The 17,225-nt window shown below is 44.4% G+C and overlaps 1 protein-coding gene and 1 long non-coding RNA gene across 4 annotated transcripts in view; one reads left to right on the plus strand and one right to left on the minus strand.

Annotated features, from left to right (window-relative positions):
- The window catches only part of TAGAP (T cell activation RhoGTPase activating protein), a 55,442-nt gene that overhangs the window by 30,039 nt on the left and 8,178 nt on the right, over positions 1–17,225 (plus strand). Inside the window, exon 3 of one of the 2 annotated variants that reach the window (XM_080390070.1) lies at positions 16,877–16,918. In XM_080390070.1, the coding sequence (XP_080246196.1) occupies positions 16,877–16,918 (42 nt within the window). Of the gene's footprint in view, positions 1–16,806; positions 16,919–17,225 lie in introns of those variants that run through there. The other variant, XM_080390069.1, reaches the window with a different exon arrangement.
- The window catches only part of LOC308064894, a 50,135-nt gene that overhangs the window by 19,750 nt on the left and 13,160 nt on the right, over positions 1–17,225 (minus strand). For both annotated transcript variants that reach the window (XR_013928585.1, XR_013928586.1), the window contains exon 2: positions 1–16,983. This exon is cut by the window's left edge. This is a non-coding gene — a long non-coding RNA (uncharacterized lncRNA). The remainder of the gene's footprint in view (positions 16,984–17,225) is intronic.

Here is a 17,225-nt window from a genome sequence, read left to right on the forward strand (position 1 = left end):
CACTGCACTGACAGGGATGTCTCACCAGTTCCTTGTGATGCCCCCTTGAACTGGCTGTGTCCACTCTCAGCCTCAGCTTTTGACTGCATCCTCTTTGGGTGAAAGCTGTTATTTTGTGCTGTGTTTGAACAGCACCTTGAGCAATGAGGGTTCAGTCTGTGCTCCTTCAGCAAACCCCTAGTGTTGCCACATGCAAAACTGATTATAGCCATCGTCCCAAAAAATAAAAGTATGTTTGTCTCATGATTTTGTGATTTCAGTGTTGGAGTACCAATGCTAGTGTAAATGGCGGGATGGAAGGAAAAAATAGAGATGTGTCATAGGTCAGAATCTCTGGCAGTGCCAGTCAACATGTCGCCACAGCAGTGACTGCTGCTGATTTCTGCCATCTGAGACTCTGGGCCTTCATTCCCAAGGCTCTGACTTGGTGAAATGACTCTCCTAGAGATAGTTCCCATGGTTGTTCTAAGAAGGCAACCTAGAAGTTAGTCCCTGCTGCACCCCTCTGCAGCTGTGGCACAAACATCTGCCTGACACACAGGCTGGATTTTGGTGAGCTGTGGGTTGTGTACAGCAAGCAGGCAGCGTTCAGGTGTGAAGAAGAGAAGGAAGTATTCATCTTCAGATGCAGTAGTTCTCTTATCCTTGTGTGGCCCACCAGCTTCCCTGTTGCCACTTTCTGGTGAATTTTGGTGACATTTCACATAGCTGTGCGGTTGTATGCCATAGCATTCATCTGCCATCCTATGTGGGCTAGCTTAGGCTTGTGTCAGAATGTGGGAAGTGAAAGAAGAGGCACCACCTTGTATTTAGACCATGACCACATTGTTTTGAATTGATCTTCTCCCCTTTGTCAACAGACCATGCAGTAAACATGCAGCACCACAACAGTGAGGCCAGGTTTGCAGGAGGGAGTGTGCTGAGAGGTGTGCATGTGTGGACACACGGAACGAGAAGGACATATGTGCAGGGTGCGTCTTTTGTGTACTCCTACCAAGAGGAATGAGGTCACTCTTGGTCACAGGACACCACAGATTTACTTTCACCTAAGAGTTGTCTAAACCCCATTAAACACCAGTAAGCACTATTCCTGTTAGCAATCCTGAATTGCAGGCTGTGACAGCTCTGGAAGAAGTAGATGGCCTGTAAAAAATCCAGACCACCAAATGAGTTCTTTTATTTCTTGACAGGACTCACCAGTAAGTGGCAACTAGACAAGATGTAGAGATCCAGGACTGAAAGGGACTACCGTAAAGACACATTCTGGCTTCTTTGTGCCAGACAAGCTTTAGCCATTTTGTATTTCTCTGCTTTTAATCTGCCAAAGAAAGAGAACACTGCCTCTTTTCCACCTCATCTCCTTTGTCCATTGCAACCTGTGTGTTCCTGGTGGAATGGCAGCCTCTAGTTAGAGATACCCAGAAGTAATGGAGAGATCCTTTTTGGGCAAGTGCTTTTTGTACCACTGGGACATGGCCCTGGTCTTGGCCTCCAACATCCCTTCCTGTATGATCAGGGAGATGACCCCCCACTATCTGCTCCACATTTGCTTCAGAATAAGCAAGCGAGAAGAGGCATCTCACTCCTCTGAAGTATCATGAGATCAGGTGTAAGAGGCACTTGAAGCCATCACCTACCCTTTACCCAGTAGCAAGCTGGGGAGACTCTCTGAAACTATCTGTGGCTGTCAGAGCAGAGCCCAGATGACAGATCAGCTGTGGCTTGATGGCAAAACTGTTTTCACTGACAAGAAGTCCCCACAGTATAGAAGAGGATAGGATAGGATAGGATAGGATAGGATAGGATAGGATAGGATAGGATAGGATAGGATAGGGCCAGGTGCTGACATGTCAGATCCTCTTACCAACCCTACACAGTCTCTGCCCCAGCTAAGAGAGGAATGTGCTGATTTGGAAAATCTCTGGTCACCTCCCCTGCACATTGCCATGACTACTCTGAAGAAGAATCCTGGCACTGCAGCCCTGGCAGGCATTATAAGGGTACAAAGATACTCCAGATGAACAGCAGCCTTTCATTCAGCAGAAGTAAGAACGGGAAAATGGAAAGGGAAAGCCTGGTCATGTGGCTATCCCATGTAGGAGCAGAGCTCCTTCATCCTGGGGTGGGAATGCTGGCACAGGCACATGCAGCACCAACAGTGCTCCAGGAGGAACCTACAGTCTGTGCTCAGAGCTGAAGGGGAGCTGGGATTTAGGCTTGCTAGCCCTTGGTGACTGACACGCAAACCCATATCTCCATGGCCTCCTTGGTTCCTCTTCCACAAGGAATTTCCAGTCTTTTCAGATACAGGATGATGAGCTGGGTGAGAAACACTTTACCCATCCCATGAAAAATTTCTGAGTCTTACAAATTTTCAAAAGAAATTTCTGTTCAGATTGCACAACGCTCTATGTTCCCAAAGTATTTCCCAAGACACTGGAAGGGAAGATTAAAGAACTGCACTGAGAAAAACAGCAGCAGGAAAATCAGGCTAGACAGACAGTTAATGTCAGTCACAGACCTACCAATATTGGGCCACTTTCCTGTCTTTTGTTGCAAACTAGTAAAACGAAAGTTAAATTCAGTGGGTGGATTTTAATTGCAACATCATTCTCTGTGATGTCTGTTTATGGATATGTTGAGCCTCTAAGAAAAACATCTCCATAAAATGCAGAAGTAACTGTCCTTTTTCCCCTCTTGTGAAACATATTCCATGAAATCATGAGGGAAATTATCTGCCTAGTGAGAAATCCATTTCCAGGAAAAAACCATCAGGTTGGATGGGTCAAAGACAAGAGATATTGAACAGTGTGGAGGGGAAACATAGTCACAGAAAACTGTGTGGTAGCTGCATAGCTCAATGCAGAAATAAAAATGTGCTAGAAAATATCACATGGGTTGCAATGACATGCATTCAAAATGTTTGAAATAAGAAAGAGGAGAATATTATTTACATTTATCTTAAGCCCACTCCTTATGCATTCATTTCAAACCCAGAATGACATGTGGATCTTATGAAAAAAAAAAAAATCTATGTAGTCATATGACCAGAGACATTATGAGAGCACATGGAGTCAAGGCAACTACCATAGGTTTGCCCGTCAAACCATAAAGTGGATACTTCCCAGCCACTTCCCAGTTTGACTTGGCAATCAAGGTAACTTTTTTTCTTCAATTTAATTTCCCAGGTCTTTATGAGAGGGAAGCCAAAGACACCTGCTTATGTTGTTAGTGAGCCTCAGTTTGAAAGCTGGGGTTCCCAAGCCCCTGACAAGGAGAATTAGCTATGTTTATAAATCTGAATGGAAGAAAAGGAACAAACTCAGCTTAAGCCAAATCCAGGGAGATGGCCATAACTGGACAGCATTCCCACCAAAGTCATAGATTCTCATTCTTCTATTTGGGATAAAAGTGTCCACAAACGGGAGAAAAAAAAAGAAGAGTGAGAATTGATAAAGACAGCCTGCAGCTACATTTCAGGAGAACCCTGTCCTTCTTGTTCAAAGAAAGCATGATGTGTAGCTTTTCCTCACTGTCTTCAAGTGCCTCTACAGAAACCCTGCAGACCTCTTCTAGCCTGTCTTCCCTCTTGCCAGTCTCTGCTGTGGCTTTGGATCTGTCTCCCAAAGGAAGAACAAATGGAAAACCAGGTATATACAGCTGAGCAGCGGGAGGGCAGGTTCTTTCTGCTTGTCACTTTTCCTGTCCACCTTCCATGGGCGTCTCTGACCTCCATGCTACCACTGCCCTCAGCTATGGGCACTGCACTAGCTGGGTAACATGGGAGTGATCAGAGCTGCTTGCTCCTCACTGAGAGCTCTCTTTCATCTACCCAGCTTCTGCCTGTCATATGTAACTTTCACCGGTATCTGAACTTTCACCAGAAACTGCATTTCTTACCCCACCCTACCATCAGACCATGGTCTGAAAGGAGAAAATGAGAGAGAAAAATAGAAGAATACTGTATCTACATAGATATTAAAAAAATATTTCTTTCTGGTAATTATTACTTGGTATGTTTGTCTCCTTGAAGATGTCAGCCAAATGTCCTTGCCACAAGCCTTCCCACTATGCACCAGCTGAAGGGTTTGAACCCTTTGTCATTGTAATGGTTGAGTCCAAAAATAAGTCACAGTGGCTTGCACCAAGTGCTGTCTCAATATTTGCATCTGAGGAGTCAGCCACTCCTCACCCAGCATCTCTGTCGGCTGCTGCCCCGCCTCTCATGGGCCCAGGAGCTATGTGCCAAGGGTACAGGTGGAAGCTGTTCAACCGACTAAACCATCTCCCTCCTCCCTGCTCTGTTACAGCCCATTTGACAGCTGTCAGATGTTCTCAGCATGGTGGCTGCTGTTGTTGCTGGATTCGTACTGATGGGAACTTTGCCTTAAGTGTTCCTGCTTTTAGTTGTTATTTGGACACAACAACAACACGTTCCCAAGGCAACACAAGTTTGGGAAGGTCTTTGACAATGTTTGGTACTTTCTACCTCCCCAAAAGCCAAGCGGACTTCAAGAAAATAATGCAAAGGTATTTGTATCGTTCTGTAGCTTTCCATATGCTGACCAACAAAGACACTGAGAAGGTTTGCGGGTCCCTCAGCTGAAAGGTTTTAAGATTCATATATAGCAAAACCAGGGATCACAATCTATTCCCCCTTAAAACATCTTTACCCCCTTCTACAGAGAGCTACAGTCAGCAAGTACATTGAAGATTTGTTACTAGCTGCTCTTAAGTTGAAGCATAACCATTCCTGGAGGTGTTGAGAGAAGTGTGAGCATGCACACACTCTCCTGTAGGGACAGCTGGTTAGCAGGAATCAGGTTAGCCAGCATGAATGGGGTAAAGCCCAGTGACAACTAGGGAGTCTGTAGTACAAATCAGTTCTGACATGTGCAAGTGCTGTCACCCACAATCAGCTGATACAATAGGATGGTTTCTTGGTTTTCTCTACACTTTTGTTATTGTTGCATATCTTAGGGGCATATCCAAACACCTCCTGAATTCTCACAAGATCTTAGCAGGATTCATATTTTACATTTTGTATTATAACACTACTTATTAAAGAAAAGGAAACCTTCCTCATTTTCCTGTCATGATGCATATCACTTTTAATGCATCAGATTTGTGGAGAAGGAAGGGCTTCTGCCCATGCACAAGATCGTTAGCATGTCAAAGTCCTGTTAAAGGTTTGTGCAGCATGGCATCATGGTAAAGATGTGCCAGAGGATCTCAGTGATCCAGTGCCCAGTTGCAGTAAAGCAAATTGCACGACAGGAAACAACTTGCTGTGGCCCCATAAGTTAGCCCAAGGCAGAGTTCATTCAGAGCAGAATTCCACTAGGGACACAGTGAGATCTCTTCATTCATAAAGTTTTGTCTGGTAGTAGATCTTTGAATCATACTAATTTTTTTAGAGATGAGTCATGGACTAAAACTTGATTCAAGTACCACTTAGAGCAACTCGTCCCTGAATTCCAGCTTTGCAGCATTCCTGTGCAATATTTCTGTGACAACTCAAATCAAATTTTAGATGCTGATCTCTTTCCCTTTTCTCTCTGTGTCCCCAGACTTGGCATTCCAGGCAAGCACCCTGATATTAAACACATCCTCTGTAATGATCAGGTGCAGCTTAGGTCATGCTTTTACCATCTGTTTTCTGTAGAAATGATTTGGGGAATGCATCATGTAGACTCTGTATCGCCTTTTGCTGGTACTGAAAATAAAAGGGATCACAATGAAAACCACTGGCCAGGCGCAGGGTAGTTTTCTCTCAGCTATGCTGAGTGCACAGCGGTCACGAAGAAGAGCAGACTGAAAGGAGTTACACCTCACACTGCCAGAGCCTGCCCACCCTCCCCCTGACACTCACCTCATCCAAAATCTGCCGAGGCACTTGTTCCCAACTCCTATTTAAAATCAGGGTGGGTAGGTGATTAAAAAGGCAATAGACCCTGAAGTATCTTTGAGGATCTGGTCCTTGGCTCCACTTCCTCACCAGAGCGCTCGGCAGTATCTCCCCAGCACAGCGCTGCCCGCAGTCAGTGGGGCCTGCTCCGGCCTCCCTCTGCCGCAACGGCACAGAACTCACGGCAAAGGAGATAAAACCCCATAAGTGGGCAAAAGCTGTTTCCATCCCTCTTCTCTTCTAAGGAACAGAGACTAGGGTGGTACTTTAACCATATAAAGTGTAGCCCTCATACATATGTATCACTGTGAAAGAGTCTGCGGTGTCTAAATTCTGTGTTCTGAGGACAGAAGTTTTTATTAAAAGTAATAGGCTATTTCCTGACAGCAGGCTTTTATAGATGTTCTCTCATGAAGGCACAATCCCACACCAAAAGCCTGGGACTTTTCCCCCATTTTTGTTGTCACTTATTGCTGTTTAATGTTGAATGACACCTAGATCAGAATAGTGGCATTTTATACCTGGGGTGCATGGAGCGCCAGGCTGCAGGAATCGGGCCCTTTTCGGTTATACCTGCACGGACACAGAACCAGCCACAGAAACCACTGCAAGGGAAGGCATTTTTGGCGGGAAAACTCATTCTGCAAAAGTAGTGGTATCTTACACATCAAGAAAAAGAGAACCAACAAAAACTGTGTTTTGAGGAACTAAAACCAGGATCTGCTAAACAACAGTAAAGAATGAAAAAAGAGAAGGAAGAGAAAAAAACAACCACAGTGTCTGACCTTAATTTCCTTTTAGAGGATTACCGCTGTGTGAGACATTAAGCAACTCCTTTCAAGTTGATGAAAGTTTTGGGGTTTTTCAATCAGTACAACATAATTCAGCATTCAGAAACTAAACCGGGAAACACAGGCATCTTTTTTCCTTAGTTTCATTAAAATCACTTTATCTACATAGAGTACTGGCCAAACCTCAGCCAAAATTCTCTAAGGTAAATTAAGCAAAAATCACTAGTTGACCAAAGAGAAAATATTATTACTACTTGTTATTGTATTCTCCCCACACGTTAAAAATAAGTAATCTTTGGGGTATAAAATGGGCCTTTGTCTCTTGACCAGGTACCCCAGTGCACTGAAAGTGGAAGAGGGGAATTTCAAGCTCTGAAGTGATACATAAGCCCAAATGCTATTGATTTTCATTTGCTTATGATGAGAGTAGAGGAAAGGGACCAGACTGGTCACACTGATGAGAAGGGATGTTCTCTGGCTTGTCATTAGGATAAAGAGCAAGAAGTCTACCTCCTTACATATATCCCTCCAGTCACCATCCCAGTGTTTTTTTAAGAAGAGTAAATAGGAATTTTCTGAAAATCAGCTGCTACCTCTTATCTTCAGCACTTCTTGTATACTGAAAAGAAGTTCTTGTATATTTTAACAGCCCACCAGAGATGTATTTGATGACAGAGGCACACCTTGGCACAGGCCTTGCTGACAGACAGAATGGGCTGTCCATCTAACCACCTTACACCCTCCATTTCCTCATCTTTGTAGCTCAAAATCGAATGTAGGTGAATGTAGTCACCGAAGCTTTATCTGAAAATCTGAACATGCTGTTCTGGGAAGAGTGGAACCAGCCGTGTGACACTTCCTGCAGGCTGTGTCCTTTGTGCCCTGATCCACCTCCCTGCAAAGAGCTTGATCTCCACCATGTTTATATGCCATTTCCATCAGGCACACCACAGATAGCCCAGAGCTATGGGCACGGTGGCTGTGGCGCACATGCTGATTAGCCACCCAAAATTGTTCAATGACTCTTTCTCAGGTAAAAAACCTCCCACCACTCACTGATTTCCAAAATGCTTGTAGGAAATTCACTCGCTTCGGGAAGAGTTGCTCACTTGCCTGTTGTGACTGAAATTAATGCAGAGACCAGAAGTTACTGGGGGTCATAGAGGAGTAAAAAACACCGGGGAAAAAAGTGCAATCACATATGCCTTGCCTGTGAGCCCAGGAGCCCAAGATTAAAAGCATACGGAGGATTAAATCCACTTAAATCTGGTAAAAGTTCTGCATGGCTAAAGGTAAAGAATTTGACATAGGAAAGTAAAAAACAGAAGACAAAGAATATTGTGTGTGAGAAGTAAAGACACCAGTGTCTTAGAGAGCTGTGGGCTGGGGGTTTCTGAGGAGCTGCCACAGAGGCCCCACAACCCCATGCAGAAATAGACCCTTTTTGCTAAGTGGTCTTGCAAACTGTCTTGCTGAGGATGCTACGAGCCTCTTTAGAAGCTTGAAGGTACACAGTGGTTGCAATGACTGCAATGCCATGTGTCCCTTCCCAAGCTCACTTTGAAGGAAGTAGCTCCTCAAAGAGCATGTAGACACCATTCCCATGATCTGCTTGATGTTTAATGGGTAGCCGCTGCTATGACTGTGCTGGAGTCCCCACGTCACATCCCTTCTCAGAGGTCAGGCAAAGGGAGGGCAGTTCATGCTCCGAAACATTTTTATCACAGAACCTAGATAAAATGGTTAGTTCAGTTACAATATTGAATGGTTATTTCATTCAGAAGGTCATATTTCCTCCCAATAATAAGCTGCATGCTTAAAATAAGCAAGTATTTGGTCTGGCCAGAAAGTGACCGTCGCATTTTGCTGTGGTAAGCAGAATCGCAAAGACCTTGAGGGACACAAGTAATGCTCAGAAAATAACATGCTGTCCTCACAGATGATGCATTTAAAATACCTTCATTTGTCAAAGATTTGCCACTAAAGCTAAAATTAAGGTCTTCTCTTTGCTATGTGGCACATATAGGAGATGGAAGAGGCAACAACTGCCAAACTCTTCACAGGGTTCTCCTGCATGTACCACTTCTCACCAAAAGATATCAAAACACCTTATGCAGTGCAGTGACCTTCTGTTTTCAGCACATTATTCATGAGAAACTGAGGCAGAAAGAAGGCAAGCTACCTTTCAGATGGTGCGTGAAAAATCAAAGGGCAAACCCAAAGCACCTCCTGGAGTTAACCCACAAAACCCCAGCACAAAGATGCAATTACAGGTTTTGGTTAGTCTGAAAATTCCCTTATTAGGGGGATTACTGAGCACTGTAGGTTTGATGAGTAAGCCTGTTTAATCGTTAGACTTCTTCCATGCTTGTGATTTTTGTTAGGATTTTTCCTTTAAGGTCAGTACTGAAATATTATCTGCATTGTTTATTCATGCCAGTCTCACAGTTAACGACAGGTTTACATTGCAGCACACTCTCACCCAAAGAAAACTGTGGGAATGCTTGGTTATGGAAGCAAACAGAAATGATGCGGGGAGAGGGACAACCACCAGAATGTAGCACAGGCCTCTCAGACTCCTCTTCTAGCACATCTGGCTCTCCTAATACAGCACAGGCAGGAGTCAATTACAGTGATATGTTGAATTTCAGTGCCTGAGTTTAGCAAATCTTTTTGCTGAGTATAGCATTGGAGGTGACTAACTTATATTAACTTATAGCTATAATAATTCCAAGGGGTTATGTTTGAAAGATACATTCTGGGGGTCTGTGTACAATTCAATAAGAATAGGTACCTTTCCTTGTTACCTACCAAATGGAAGTAGGACCCCCTTGCAAATGTACCAGCATCTTAGGTTCGGCATAACTTACAGGAAAATGAACGTTCATTTTTACTTTGAGTACTAAGTTCAGTTAAGTTACCCAAGGACAGGATCTGTTCATGGTGTTGCACAAACAATACTAAGATGCTCTGTAGCAATATGGTTTTTGGCTTACACAAATGTTATAGCAGTGGCTGGACTGTACATCTTTTGGCTTAGCATTTTTATATCTTATGGTGCCTAAAGGTAAAAGGATTCAATCTCTCTTTGAAAAGACCCTTCTTGAGGTTCTTCTGGGTTGCCTATCTTATCTCAACAGGTAACCATGTAACTGATTAATGTATCTAGCAAAATTCAGAGCATTTCTTCTCAACTTGTCCTTAGATTGAAGACAGGCGCTTCTTTTCAGACCTGGGGAAGGGTTTTGCACCTACATCGGTTGGCCTGGTTAAAGATATATCCTCCCTTGCAAACATTCTTGCTAATAAGGCCGTTCATGACTGCAAGACCACACACAGTGACTGTTTTCAAAGAGAAAAATCCCAAAGAAACATACTCATATGATAAATGGGAGAAAAGGTAAAGCTCAAACAAAGCACAAACAAACCTTTAAAAGGAAGTGGAAAGGGAGAACAAAGTCTTCTGTTTGAGCCTCAGACACAACTGAATGGGGAAATGGACATGGTGGCATGCAGGCTACCTTCTCTACATAGTCCTCATTGTCATCTCTGTGGAGTCACTAAAGATCTGAAAGCAAAAGCAGGGTTCAGAGCAGGCACACAGGAGTGGAATAAGCAAACGCAGTCATAACAGCACCTGGTCTGCATGCCAGGAGCAGTAATTAATGGCCAACCTTGCAGGAACACAGGCCTGAACAGAACAGCCTGGTCTTCAAGCCAAGCCCTCTCCAGCAATGAGCTGATATAACTGAACTCAGTCTCAAAAGCAATTTTTCTTTTCTCCACCCCATTCTTGCTAGCAGGCGATCCCAGGTCCTGCTTGCTCTGGAGGGTGGGAATTCCTCTCTTATTACCAGCCTGGAAGAGTCACCATGCTTTTGCAAATGCAGAGGCAAGGACCTGGCTGCCCCAGTTCCAGGCAGGGCAGCCCTCGGTGCCCCCCAGTTGTGCCAGTCAGTGCTGGTGCCTGAGGCCGGCTTGCCCTGTCCCACAGCAGCTGTGGTGCAACACACATCCACTCTCCGCATGTCCCCTCCACAGCAGTAGTGGCGGTTCTGTTTGCCCAGAGACCTTGTGGTGCCCTGTGGCAGGAGGCAGAGCCCACGCCACAAGAAGCATTTGCTTTCTGAAATCCTCATAAGGTAGTTGTGCTTTAAAATGGGATAGCAATACAAAAGTGGAGTGTTTATATATAACACTCACAAGGCAGCAGTTGCTAGTAGCAACAATATGGCAATCACCAGCTAATATGGAGATGTTTGTTTCAAATTTAGCATCTTGATTTTGACAGGTGGCCAAAACTTCACAGAAGAACATTTTATTTTGCTGTGTGTGGATGTGCATGCACAAGGACAGGGCATGACAGCAAATAATTCTCCCACAGTACAGGGTCAAATGTGCTCAGGGGAGTTTAATTGCAGCCAGCAAAGTTGCGCTTGGAAGGATTTACTTTGCCTGACACTGCTTTTGCCTGGAGGGTGAAGTCCAGGTGTGTTGTCATAAATGTTCCCATTCGTGGTTAATTTAGTGGTTACTGGCAGTTCTACTTATTGCTCAGGAAGCAGGTACAACACAGGAATGACAAACTCACAGGGCATCACTATGATGAAAAGTTTGGGAACATACCCATTGTATCACTGGGGCTTGGAGGGAGCCAACTTGAGGTGAACAATGGGGAAATTCCAACTACTTCTGGTTCTTCCACCTGGGTGCCTACGATGGCCACCATGTTCATGGCCATGGGCGCTTGCTATGCCTGGAGCAGCTCCTGCTATACCAGGGAAGTTGTAAGGTCTTGCCATTCCTGAGCCTGACTTTCTTTTCTAGTTTTTGTATCAATGGGACACATATACAAAACCCCCCAAAATTACGCTTGGGCCAAATTTTCTTGGTCTTATTCCAGACTGGCTTCTAGGCCATTGGCAGTCTGCAGATCATCTTTTATGTGAAAATGAGATGAACAATGCCTGAAAATCACATGCAAGTTACAATTCAATGTGAAATCCAGGTTACCTCTACTTTCCACTGATTCTCATTTTGAAATCTTTGATCATTTTGATGCTGAAACTCAAAGCAAAACACAAGGTGCAGAAGCAGGAGAAATACAAGCCTAAATCAACCAAAATTGAAAAGAAAACATTTGTATTAATCCTGAAAAGCAAAATCAAGATTCACACCTCTCTGGATTCAGTAAGAAATGTAATCCGTCCATGAGAACAAATGAACTTAACAGAAAAGCACCATTTCAGTTTCTGATTTGTGAATGAACAACATGAAGAAGCAAAATAAGTGAACAGCCTGCTGGAGTAACAAAGTGAGTAGCATCTCACTTTTCAATACTTTTTGAGTACCCTCAACCAGAAATCTTGAAAAAAAAATAGAATTCAGACTTAACGACATGCATTGTCTATTATCTTGTTATTTATTGTGAGCAAGCAAAGATTTAGATCTGCATCTGCTCAGTTAGATATGATAGGAAACTTCAATTCTCTGACACCTTTGTGGTGGCCACCTTGGGGATCCCCAGGAATGGGTGATTCTGAAGCACGGCTGAGGTACAACAAAATGAATTCAGACACAGCTGAACACCAGCACGGACCCTCTGGGAAAATGACCTGTGTGTGCCTGCCCTCCACAGCTAAAAACCACCCTTTGGAACCAGTCATCTGATGATGAGTAAAACACACCAGAGCTACCAACTTCGTCTTAGGGAGAGCACACAGAAAAGAGTAAACAAACCATCCTGCAAAGCAAATGCAACCAAAAGGGTGTCATGGGAAGCACACAGAATACACCTTGGGCTGTATTTACAGAATTATTTTTTATTTGTAACTTTTTTCCTATGCAGCAGTAACCCACTGTTACTGTAGTAGAAGAGTAACCCACTCTAACCCACACTGCAATCTAGCCTTGATATCTAATTAAGGATAGAAATCAGCTGAACAGAGCTGGGGAAAACTGACAGTGGGTTTCACTTTCCAAAGGCAGGGTTAGCGTGAACCCAGGTCCTACCTGACTAACACTGCAAGAGTTCAGCACGAGCTGGTTCTTGTTCTGAACTGGTGGGAGGTAGGGACTGGTCTGATCAAAGCCTAAGACACCTTTTCTGTGATCAAACCCTGAACTGTGCCTATGCAATCCACAACACACTCTGGGGAGTGGTAGAAAATTAAAGTTGTCTTCAGAAGACATGTAGAAATCTGACCTATTCCCAGCAACCTACACACCACCCTATTTTTTGAGCCCATGGACAGATCATGCAGAGTTTTCCTTTCCAAAAAAACCACCCATAACCCAAGAAGTCTCTAACTTTGTCATAACTGTTTTCCCTATTTTTGTAAACATTCCTTTTGTCCCCCAGGGAGACTGCAGTTGTGCCAGTGAAGACAAAACTAGAATACAAGCCCTTTTCCACATGGAGAGGCACTGATGAAGGCTCTTTCTGCTCTATATGGGCTTGAAAGAGTCACTGCCCCGGGTACATGTTGGTGCACCCTTCTCACAGCTACAGTCCTGCTGCGTCCTGGCTGGTACGATAACAGCGTGAAGGCGGGTTTCAGGGTTCATTCACACACTCCCTCATTTCTAAAAGCCATCATGTCAAACATTTGTGAAAGTAGTAGAAATAAACAAAAGTGAGCTGTGGTTGGGATTTTCCCATTTGTGGTTTGACAAGGAGGAAAGAAAAGAAATACATCCCAGTCACAGCAGATTTGGTCTGTTGTTTACAGCTCCTGATTCCTTTCTCTTCCCAGCTGATGCTGCCCCTTCATAGCTACAGTCCGGTGTCCTTCACTGAGCCACAGCGTAAGAGGAGGGAGGAGAGGAGAAAACGCCTAGCTGGACTGTAGCTCATACAAAGGGGAAAATCACCATTTGGTCTGTGTTGGCAGCAAGCACCATACAAGACCTCTCTCCAAAAACTGTGGGGCAAAGTGCTTGGGAGTGAACCACAAAAGCAGCCATGGCCTGGGAGGGGAAAGGGGCTGCCTAGGCCTGGGCGGAAGCAGGGGCATCAATCTGATGTCCTGGCTTCTCTTAAGGAAAATGCTTCACATCTCAAGGAGAAAACCCAGTCCTGAGAAGCCTGGTTCTACCCAGGGTCAGCTGCTCGGTGGGACTTCCCCACTCCTGCTTTCCCTCCAGGAATGGAGCACTTATGAATGCAAAGCACTTCAGCAGAAGTGAGGGAAGCCACCTGATGTACAGGAGGGGAAGAGCTCACACACAGACTAGTCCTACAAAACACTTGTAAATCCACCTTGTCTCTCATGCCCTGATCTTTGCATAAATGTCCCTGTGCCTTTGAAGGAGACTGCATTCACTTAGTCAGGGATGGCTTGGGAGAAACACATCACCTGCAAACAGCTCCAGGGGTGCCCCAGCCACCTGCCATCTATTCTGCTCACCCTAGGGCAACGACTGTGGTACAACAAACATATTGCCCTAATGTGTTGTGGTATAAGATCTGTACCAAACTGAGGGGCAGACCAGAGCAAAGGCTCTGAGTCTACAAAGAAGAGCTGTGTGGTAGAGAGGGAACTGATCTCTTCAGGGAGAGAAGAAGCTGTTTGTGTAAGTGACCTTCATTTGTAAACATTCCATATGACAGGTCTTTTCTGTTAATATTCAGCGCAGATATCAGCTTCAGAAGCTACATCTATGTTACCCTTTACACACTGGTGGAGGAAGCGGTGAAGCTGCTCTGGATGGTAGGTGTGAGGGCAGCTCACGGTGTGCTGGTCCTGTTTCACCCACCTGTCACAAGCAGCTCTTTTGGGACCCTGCATGCAGCTCTGTGGTGCTCAACAGGAGCCAGCACATGCTCGCTTACTGCTTTTCACAAATGCAGCCATGCTTTGTTCTGTGTGGCTACACAATTTGTCTGCCTGTTATTCAGATGGGGCATGTTTGTAATGAAATAAGCTGCTCTAAAGTAATTTTGGCACAAATTAAGTGTTTGTGATACACATATAAAAGATTAATTAAAAAAAAAGAATGACATCAGAAGGGTAGGAAAAATCAAATTGTTTTCCCTATGGGCAGACAAGCCTATACACATACCTTCCATGTACAATGGCCATCACATCCCCACAACTGTTAATAGACGGGAACTAATTAGACAGAGATACAGCAGTGTGTGCCAACAGTTTGGTGGTGCACTATCAATACACCACCCATTACTGTATCTTTTGCTCCTGGGAAATTCAAAGCATTATGCCTGTGTACAGCTGTGCCCTATTTATAATCTAAGCTTCTGGCCTGGGTAATCACCATCCATTAAAATCCCATTTTCTTCACAAGTTGCACATTTTCCAGATCGAACCCCATGTCAATCTGCAACAGACTGAGCTCAGAAATACATCTGCATACAGCGCTAGAAGTGAAGGCAAGGCTGAACTGAATTGCATAGGTCCCCTAAACCTCTGAGATACTTAACAGACAGGTATGTTTAGATACACATTTAACAGATGTACTGAAAAATAAATGCCCTTTGTCCCAGGAATCTTGCTGGGACTATCAGCAGAGGTGCTGCAGCTACTAAGGAGCCTCGGAAGAATTCTCAGAATGCAGTGCAGGATGACAGTATTTCTGCAAGAATGTGAATCAACCCATGGGATTTAGTAGGGAAATGACAGATGTCACAGGACTGCTAATTAAAAAAAAATATCAGTTATAGCAGTGAGTAAATGATCAGTGGCAAATGCACAGGGCTGCAGAGTAATTGAGATTCCTGTAAGTTTCAGCCCTAAACAAGTCTACAGACTGGTGTCTCTACAGGAGTGTGGAAATGGTCCCAGGAGGACTTGAAAGGTCATCTACAGCATCGCTCATCGCAAAAGCAGGGCAGCTCTCCTTTTGCCCTTCTGGACACATCTCTGTCTAACCAAAAGTGATTTTTATACCTTGGGCTTCTGTCAGAGCCAAGCTGAGACCCCATTTCTGTTTCATACAACAACCCAGGGTCAGTACTGCACGGGTCAGGTCTGATGTGGTTAAGCAAAGAATGGTTTTCAGGGTGAATTCAGCAGCGGATGTAGCTGTAAGGTGCATCTGCAAAGAGCTGTGCTATGACACAGCCTTGTCCCCTGCACATGTGAAATGGAGCATCCAGATGGGGACAGTAGAGAGACCACAGTTTTACAGGTGTGCTTTCCACCTAGATCCACCACTGAAATATTCCCAACCCTTTGACTTCTCAGCTTCAGCTCCTCTTTTTCACTAGATAAAAAAACAAGTACCCAGAATACCAGGTTTTAATTTGCCTTTGTCAATGAATCAGTAGAACTAATATCATGCATTTAACATCAAACATTGAACTTTGGTAATGGCCTGATAGAGCGAGTACTGTTGTCCCTATGTTCCCGACATGCCCAGGCTGGGGGGGAGTCAGCATCAGACCCTGAAGAACAAAAGTAGATTTTTTCCTGGACTTTTTCATCTCTTCAGTTGAATTAAACTTTATTACTTGGACACATAATTCTTACTAAGACATATTTTAAGCAAGACTTTCTATCACATAGTTGTACATTACTAAATTGTTACATAACACCACTTCTATAGAAGTCCAGCGCTTAGAATCTCAAGAACTAGTTGGCCCTGGCAAAGTGTGTGTCTACATCTGCTTGCAGACAGTAAACAGTTGCCATTAGTTTTTCAAAAAATATACAAAAACATTTCTCTGCATCTTGGCTATTCCACTCCCCCATCTTTTTAACTGTTCTTAGTGTAATTTGATCTGGTGGCGTGTCTTTAAACTGCACAGCCTAAGGTCTCTGAGCAAAGGACAGACTGTGCTCACTGCCCTTTAATGGTAAGGAGAAGCTGCCTACACTGCAGCCCCTCTGCACATCCCACCTCATGCTGGTGATGCTAGATGGAACCTTTACCTGGCGAGTGTCTCATCTTTTCCATCCATAACAGATACAAGAGCTTACTGGTGGGGGTTTTTTTCTTTAAGGAAAAAAACCCTAGCTCCTCTAAAAGGAAAGAGGAAGACAGAAATTTCGTAGTGTCTCAGTCCTGCCCCATGATGCTTCTTCCTGCCTGTGAATTTCCACCTGCCCCTCCTGCATATATAAGGCAGCACACGTGGGGTAGAACTGTTTAGTCGCCTGCCTCCGTCCAAAGGATTAGTAGCTGTGGGGAGTGATGCTCTTTCTCCTTTCCTCTGCAGTTCACGGGAGGTGAAGGAGCTCTGGCTGGACTCACTCCTTCGGTAAGTATTGTCCGGGGTAAAATCTGTGGCATCGCGGTGAAGTCAGTGGAGTGCTCCAGATGCAGCTGCACAGAAATGTACAAAAATATAGACAGGGGAGAGGTGCGCCCACTGCTAAGCGTAGCCTGTGGGTAGAGCTGACTGACTCGCTTAGCCTTGTGCCTGCAGATTAACAACCATACATAGCTGTCACCACATGCTCATTTTTTGCATGGATTAAAAATGGAAAGCTGCTTTTTTTTCTGTTTTAATCAAGAGGCAGATAGGGCAGCGGGGCTGAATGCCTTCCAGAGAAGGGCTTTATGAC

This window comes from Falco punctatus (assembly GCF_963210335.1).
Source record: "Falco punctatus genome assembly, chromosome: 5".
Taxonomy (NCBI): domain Eukaryota; kingdom Metazoa; phylum Chordata; class Aves; order Falconiformes; family Falconidae; genus Falco; species Falco punctatus.